The sequence below is a fragment of the Macrobrachium rosenbergii genome, chromosome 47, assembly GCF_040412425.1.
Source record: "Macrobrachium rosenbergii isolate ZJJX-2024 chromosome 47, ASM4041242v1, whole genome shotgun sequence".
In the NCBI taxonomy this organism is placed as follows: domain Eukaryota; kingdom Metazoa; phylum Arthropoda; class Malacostraca; order Decapoda; family Palaemonidae; genus Macrobrachium; species Macrobrachium rosenbergii.
In genome coordinates this window covers 20323526-20331025 of record NC_089787.1, presented here as the reverse complement: position 1 = coordinate 20331025, position 7500 = coordinate 20323526, and the positions used below count along the sequence as shown (strand labels likewise).

Genomic DNA, 7500 nt, shown 5'->3' with positions numbered 1-7500 from the left:
GTTTAGAGAGAATTTGAAGTAAAGACAAGACGTGTCTCTCGTCATTTGAAGGGAAACTCTCCAACGACGCGTCGCGACCATGCTCCGTTTCGGCAAGAAGAAAAAATCCGCCCGGGTGGAGCCTATGCACCTCCGCTTCTCCACCAACGTGGAGTTCCTCCCCGAGGTCGCCCCGCCAGCTGATTTGCCCTCCCCGACGTACCCACCGGGGACTCCCCCGAAGAGCTCCTCCAGGAGCCGGGAAGAGCGAAACAACCTCTTCAACAGCGACCGTACGGACGGGCCTCCTGCCGAGGTGCGACAGGAAGAATGGGGAAGTCAGGATACGCGAGTCTCCCTTAATCGCGATTACTACATCACAGAAAACGGGGACGATCTGCGCCCGAGTCAGGACGCCGCGGATGAGTTAGGTGAGACTCGTCCTTTGAGTGGTTAACTTTTTTCACAATTATTATAATTATTATCATTAAACAGTCGATTTTTTCTAGGCCTGCAGTGACGAAAATGATTACGTTGTAAAATTGAAGAATACTGACGCGTATGCAACTGTCATTGTCGCCATTAAACCGTCGATTTTTGTATCTAAGGCGACAAACTTTAGTACTTTGGTAAGACTGAAGAGTATTACCGCGTTCCTCTGTCTTCGTAACCACCAGTTTACTCGCAAAAAATAGACGCCGTGTTTAGAACCAGCCCTTGGGATGATCGTAAAAACACGAGCAAAAGACGGTAAATACCGTGAACATAAACAAAGTACAGAAACATAAACAAAAGCGTGAATAAAAGGCGGTGAATATTCCGATCGATGACTGGGCGGGAACGAGACCGCGGTAGCACAGTTAAGTCTTCATTTTTTCACCTACACTATTTTTCGATGGATTTGCGCTCACATTTTCGCAAAATCAGGCCTATATAGACGTATGTATCATCAGAAACCTGAATCGTTGTATCGGTACAACGAGCTGTTTAGAGAAAGGGGGAAAAATATATATAAAATAGCTGTAAAAACCTTCGCCATCGTATACGTGGCCGAGGAAGCATCGTACAATTAGGATAGAATTCTCGCTGATGGCTCCCGGTTATCGTACATATTGACGAAGTCTACAATGCAGCCACCAGACGCTGCTCACGGAAGCCTTAATTGCACGTGTTTATGCAACAGGGTTGCAATTATTGACTGTGCACGATGCTGCTTTTTTTTTTTTCAAAGGCCATGCAACGTAATTTAGTACCGTCTGCACCGCCCCGGGCCACGAGTTCCTGGCACGCTAGACGGGGGTTAACTATAATTACACCTCGTAAACGCTTAATTACGGTCTTCGAAATTCGACAACGGCCTCTGCCGTAATTAGGAGTTTGTGTGAATTACGGAGGGGGGGGGGGGAATTGTTTGCGCTGCCTTTGGCTCGTCTGTAAAGGGTAGGGAGTGGAGTGCAACGGAGTATTTGGGAAAATCGAACCTAACCTTTCCTACCTAACCTAACATAAATAGAACCCAACCATTGCCTACTTAACTTAATCTAATCCAACATAATTTCGAAGACCTAAGATTATTATTATTATATTATTATTATTATTATTATTATTATTATTATTATTATTATTATTATTATTATTATTCAAAGATGAACCTATTTCACGTGGAACAAGCCCACCACAGGGGCCACTGACCTGAAATTCAAGCTTCCAAAGGATATTATTATTATTATTATTATTATTATTATTATTATTATTATTATTATTATTATTCACAAGATGAACCACTATTCTTATGGAACAAGTCATTAAGGTGTTCATTAGAAAGAAGTAAAAAGAAAGTAATAGGAAATAGAAAGAAGAGATTAGTTATTATGAAAGGAAAAAAGATTTAATGAATTAACAAATAAATAAATAAAAATGTCAGTAAATTATTAAAATATATCAAAAAAATATGTGTCAGGGTAGTAATGCTTTGCAACTTTGCTTGAACCTTTGAAGTTCCAGTTGCACGGGGGATTGTAAGGGAAACAGGAGAAGGAAGAGAATTCAGAAGCCACATCGTAGTCGGTCGGAAAGGGTCTCACAGAATTGAGAAAGGAAGGATTTCGGATTTGTGGAGTTTTTTTTTTTTTTTTTTTTTACTGATTTTCAGTCTGAAATTACATTATATCTTCCTGTGATTTACCCTCTCTCTCTCTCTCTCTCTCTCTCTCTCTCTCTCTCTCTCTCTCTCTCTCTCTCTCATTATTACTGATCTCTCTCTCTCTCTCTCTTGTAATCATACTCTCTCATTCTGTCTGTCATCATTGTTAACGAATTAATGTCTGTTAATCATCCTCTCTCTCTCTCTCTCTCTCTCTCTCTCTCTCTCTCTCTCTCTCTCTCTCATTATTACTGAGCTCTCTCTCTCTTTCTCTCCATCATTGTTAATGAGCTCTCTCTCTCTCTCTCTCTCTCTCTCTCTCTCTCTCTCTCTCTCTCTCTCTCTCTCTCTCTCTCTCTCTCATAGTTAATGAGCTCTCTCTCTCTCTCTCTCTCTCTCTCTCTCTCTCTCTCTCTCTCTCTCTCTCTCTCATCATTGTAATCATCTCTCTCATTCTGTCTGTCATCATTGTTAACGAATTAATGTCTCTAATCTCCTCTCTCTCTCTCTCTCTCTCTCTCTCTCTCTCTCTCTCTCTCTCTCTCTCTCTCTCTCTCTCTTGTAATCATACTCTCTCATTCTGTCTGTCATCATTGTTAACGAATTAATGTCTGGTAATCATCCTCTCTCTCTCTCTCTCTCTCTCTCTCTCTCTCTCTCTCTCTCTCTCTCTCTCTCTCTCTCTCTCTCTTGTAATCATACTCTCTCATTCTGTCTGTCATCATTGTTAACAAAAGTTACAAATTAATGTCTGAGAGAGAGAGAGAGAAGAGAGAGAGTAATCATCCTCTCTCTCTCTCTCTTCTCTCTCTCTCTCTGTTCTCTCTCTCTCTCTCTCTCTCTCTCTCTCTCAGCATTGCCACGGAATTACCTTCTGGTAATCATATGTCTTTTCTCGTCGGTGCAAAAGGCAAGGGATATGATTGGTGGGTAAGATTAAAGAATCAGCCAATCAGGAACCAGAATTGATCCGGGGATCGTTGGTTCTGTCATCGCAATTTTGTTTTATATTTTGTCGTTTTTGGCGACTTGCATGCAAAGGTCACAGCAGTTTTGAGTACGCGTTTGAGCGTTTGTCCTTTGGAGAGGGAGAGAGAGAGAGAGAGAGAGAGAGAGAGAGAGAGAGAGAGAGAGAGAGAGATTATGAATATCACAGTCATTCAGTAGAAATGTTGAGAGAGAGAGAGAGAGAGAGAGAGAGAGAGAGAGAGAGAGAGAGAGAGAGAGAGAGAGAGAGATTATGAATATCACAGTCATTCGGTAGAAATGTTGAGAGAGAGAGAGAGAGAGAGAGAGAGAGAGAGAGAGAGAGAGAGAGAGAGAGAGAGAGAGAATGAATACTGACAGTCATTCAGTAATTCAGAGAGAGAGAGAGTGAGAGAGAGAGAGTCAGAGAAATCTACAGACAGTCATTCGGTAGAAAGAGTGAGAGAGAGAGAGAGAGAATGAATCTGACTCTCTCTCAGTCTCTCTCCCTCTCTCTCTCTCTCTCTCTCTCCCCCTCTCTCTCTCTCATCACCACCATAATCATCTCCTGGCAACCGACCTTATATCGATGCAAATGAAAATTCAAATGAACTCGGCCCTTATTGAAACATCTCTTTCTTTTGGAAATCATCTCTTTTTATTCGTTCTTTTCCTCTCTGCGCCCATTCTTGCATTTTTCTCCTTTTACTAATTATTTGCCAATTCCTCCTCCTACCGTTTTCTTCACCGGAGGCGCGAGTGTTTTGTTGACATTTTGGGTTGCGTTCATACGGTACCAGGGTGCGTTCACGAAGTTCGCCCAGGAGTGGCTGATTTTCGTTTTCCCTTCCGTTTGATGTGGCGGTTGTGTGTTGGCGGAATAATAATAATAATAATAATAATGATAATGATTCGGAGTGGATGACGGGGAACAGTATTGTAATTAGAGTTGTTGCTATTATTATTATTATTATTATTATTATTATTATTATTATTATTATTATTATTATTATTATTATTATTATTATATTGGTGGAGGAATCCACGATGATGTCAGTGAAAATATATAGATATATATCTATCTATATATCTATCTATCTGTCTATCTATCTATCTATCTATCTATATATCTATATATATATAGGGCCTACACACACACACACACACACACACACACACACACACACACACATACACATATATATATATATATATATATATATATATATATATATATATATATATATATGGTTCATAACCTAAATAATCCTGTAGGGTGTCATTGCCGTCAGCTCACCTCATGCGGTGCACTGTAGGCATTACTTTAAGGTCCATTGCAACGTCCCATCGGCCCCTAGCTGCAACCCCTTTCATTCTATTTACTGTGCCTCCGTTCATATTCCTTTTCCTCCACCTTACTTTCCTCTGCCCTCCCCTAACAATCGTTTCTACATTATTTTTACCGCTGAGTGACCTCGTAGGTCCCAGTACTCGGCCTTTGAAATTCTAAGCCCAGTTTTATATCCCAATTGAGAAGGAATAATTTCATTAATTTAAAAAAATTTTATTAAAGTTTTTAAAAATTTTATTTAAGTTTGCTTTGGTTTAGGTTGTCCCCAAAAAGTGAGGAAATTCTCTCTCTCTCTCTCTCTCTCTCTCTCTCTCTCTCTCTCTCTCTCTCTCAGCTTCAAAATTACCTCTATCCGAGACGCTGCCACGTCGCTTCCACGATGTACAATGGCGCCTCATTACAGCGAGAAGAGTCGGAAAATTGTCACTCAAGATGACTAGTTGAACGCGGCTGATGGCGGTGCAAAGTCTAAGGGTTTCAAACCCCCCCTCACAAGATTCCGAGCCTCATCCGAACCTCATTAGATACTCGAGAGTCGAGAGAAATCGGAAGAGGCGATCGAGAGAGATATTCGAATAATGTTTGTACGGGTCGTGTCGTATACTGCCTCTGTTCCTTGTTCATTTTTTTTATAAGTGATCCGTTCTTTCTTTATTTCTCATCATCCTCTGTTAGTTCTTTCTGATGAATACCATATTCTTTGGTCTCCTTGTAGTGGGTTTGGTCCTTATGAATTGGGTTCATGTTGTGAATAATAATAATAATAATAATAATAATAATAATAATAATAATAATAATAATAATAATATAATAATATTCTTTGAAAGCTTAAATTTCAAGTGAGTGGCCCCTTTGTTGGGCTTGTTCCATATGAATAGGGTTCATCTTCTGAATAATAATAATAATAATAATAATAATAATAATAATAATAATAATAAAAATACTCTTTGGAAGCTTCAATTTCAAATCAGTGGCCCCTGTACTTGGCTTGTTACTTATGAATAGGGTTGATCTTCTGAATAATAATAATAGTAATAAAGAGGTTATGGTCTCAAGCTATAGCGCAACCGTTTATGGTATCGATAAGATAAAGCCTTCTGAAACTTTAGGGTGTAGTGTTATCAGTATGTCGCCCGTGGAAAGTATTTGTGGAGACAGAGAGAGCTGTAAACTATTTATGTTTTTATGTTCAGACATTCCACCAACATTTTTCAGGGTGATATGCATTGCCTTACCTTTTGTTTCCAACTGTAGAAAGGACTGCGGGCTTTTCAACTACTGATCTGTGGCCTTAAGCCTTGGTCTGTGGTGTCAGAGCTTAGTTTGTGATCTCAGACCTTGGTCTATGGTCTCAGACATTGGTCTGTGGTTTCAGACCTTGGTCTGTGGTGTCAGAGCTTTGTTTGTGATCTCAGACCTTGGTCTATGGTCTCTGACATTGGTCTGTGGTTTCAGAGCATAGATTGTGATCTCAGACTTTGGTCTTTTTCTCAGACATTGGCCTGTGGTTTCAGAACTTGGTCTGTGGCCTCAGTGCTTAGTTTGTGATCTCAGACCTTTGTCTATGGTCTCAGACATTAGTCTGTGGTTTCAGACCTTAGTTTGTGATCTCAGACCTTTGTCTATGGTCTCAGACATTAGTCTGTGGTTTCAGAACCTGGTCTGCACCATAGCTTCTGCCTTCAAGTGTGTGTCAGCCTCTGTACCATGTAACGAATGACCTTTGCAAGTTTCTGTCATCTGTAACCAGTGTTTTAAAGCTTAAGGTTGTTCTGTAGTTGACTCTTTACAACATTAAGCATTGTTCTCAATCTCTCAGACTTTTCAGTCCTTGAATTTTGCTGTAGACAGGCCAAAGAAATATTGTTCCTGAACTTTGCAACTTGACCAGATTTTTTATCTACTTGTCTCTCATAGCCTTGTGGCGTAGTACTTACAAGAATATTTTCTTTTTTCATGTTATTTTCTTTCATTTATTTATTTTTTGTTTACTGAGTGAGTAATTACTTGGTGAATGTAAGTTAGTTTCGTCGTTAGTTTAATTATTGTGTGGAGTGTAGCGCATATTAGCGGTAAATTATTATTATTATTATTATAATTATTATTATTATTAATAAGGAAATTTATCAAAATGGCTTTCTCGAATTGTGTTATTATTATTATTATTATTATTATTATTATTATTATTATTATTATTATTATTATTATTATTATTATTTGGCTATAAGGAAACTTGATATCAAAATGGCTTTTGCGAATTATTATTATTATTATTATTATTATTATTACATATTATTATTATTATTATTATTATTATTATTATTATATGGCTATAAGGACACTTGATATCAAAATGGCCTTCTCGAATTCTGTTCCATTATCTTATCTCCACAATTCATAGATAAACCATTCTTCGTGTTAACATACTGTTCTGAGTCAGTTTAAATTTGAAAAGAAATTCTCGTATTGAATGTCATTTTAGACCACTGGTCTCGAGGTGCAAGGACAAACCTTTACTGTCAAATCAGCATTGTTGGTGTGAGTCATGTAAGTCATGTTGGTAATCCTGACACTATTGTCGATGCTACCAACATATGAATCTTGATTGAATTTGAAAATTGACGATGAGTAGTTCATTTTCATAATGATCTTTTTGGTATTCCTTATAGTACAACTGTTGCTAAAATCCAAGGATACTAATAAAATTTGTTACCAGTGAACTTGTGTTCCTGTTTGCTCTCAAGTGATATTGTTGGTAAACGTGCCACATTCACCAGTTGTACCAACTGTGGAGCCTCAAGTTATGAGCTCTGAAGAAAATCCCCAACTGGAAATTAGCAGTCATGTTCACGCCCCGTTACTTGTTGAAAATAGCTACGAATCTGCCATTGACGCCCGCCAAAAAAAAAAAAAAAACTAAATTAGTGATGAAACGCAAAGATATGTAAATTTCTCTCTGATGGGGAATTTTGTTGACGGTCATCGTTCTGCAAACCAAGGAACCTAAAATCATGACTGGTCATTTGATTACGTTGGTAATCCCGTCTTCTAGTTACCAATA

The 7500-nt window shown here is 38.6% G+C and overlaps 1 protein-coding gene across 3 annotated transcripts in view; it reads left to right on the top strand.

The window, feature by feature from the left end:
* Positions 1-7500, top strand: part of Pka-R2 (cAMP-dependent protein kinase type II regulatory subunit) — a 265110-nt gene that overhangs the window by 88740 nt on the left and 168870 nt on the right. For 2 of the 3 annotated variants that reach the window (XM_067090120.1, XM_067090121.1), the window contains exon 2: positions 1-410. This exon is cut by the window's left edge and continues 1 nt beyond it. The exons of the other annotated variant lie outside the window; for it this stretch is intronic. In XM_067090120.1, coding sequence (XP_066946221.1) covers positions 80-410 — 331 coding nt within the window. In that variant the 5' untranslated portion in view covers positions 1-79. The remainder of the gene's footprint in view (positions 411-7500) is intronic. 3 annotated transcript variants of the gene reach the window in all.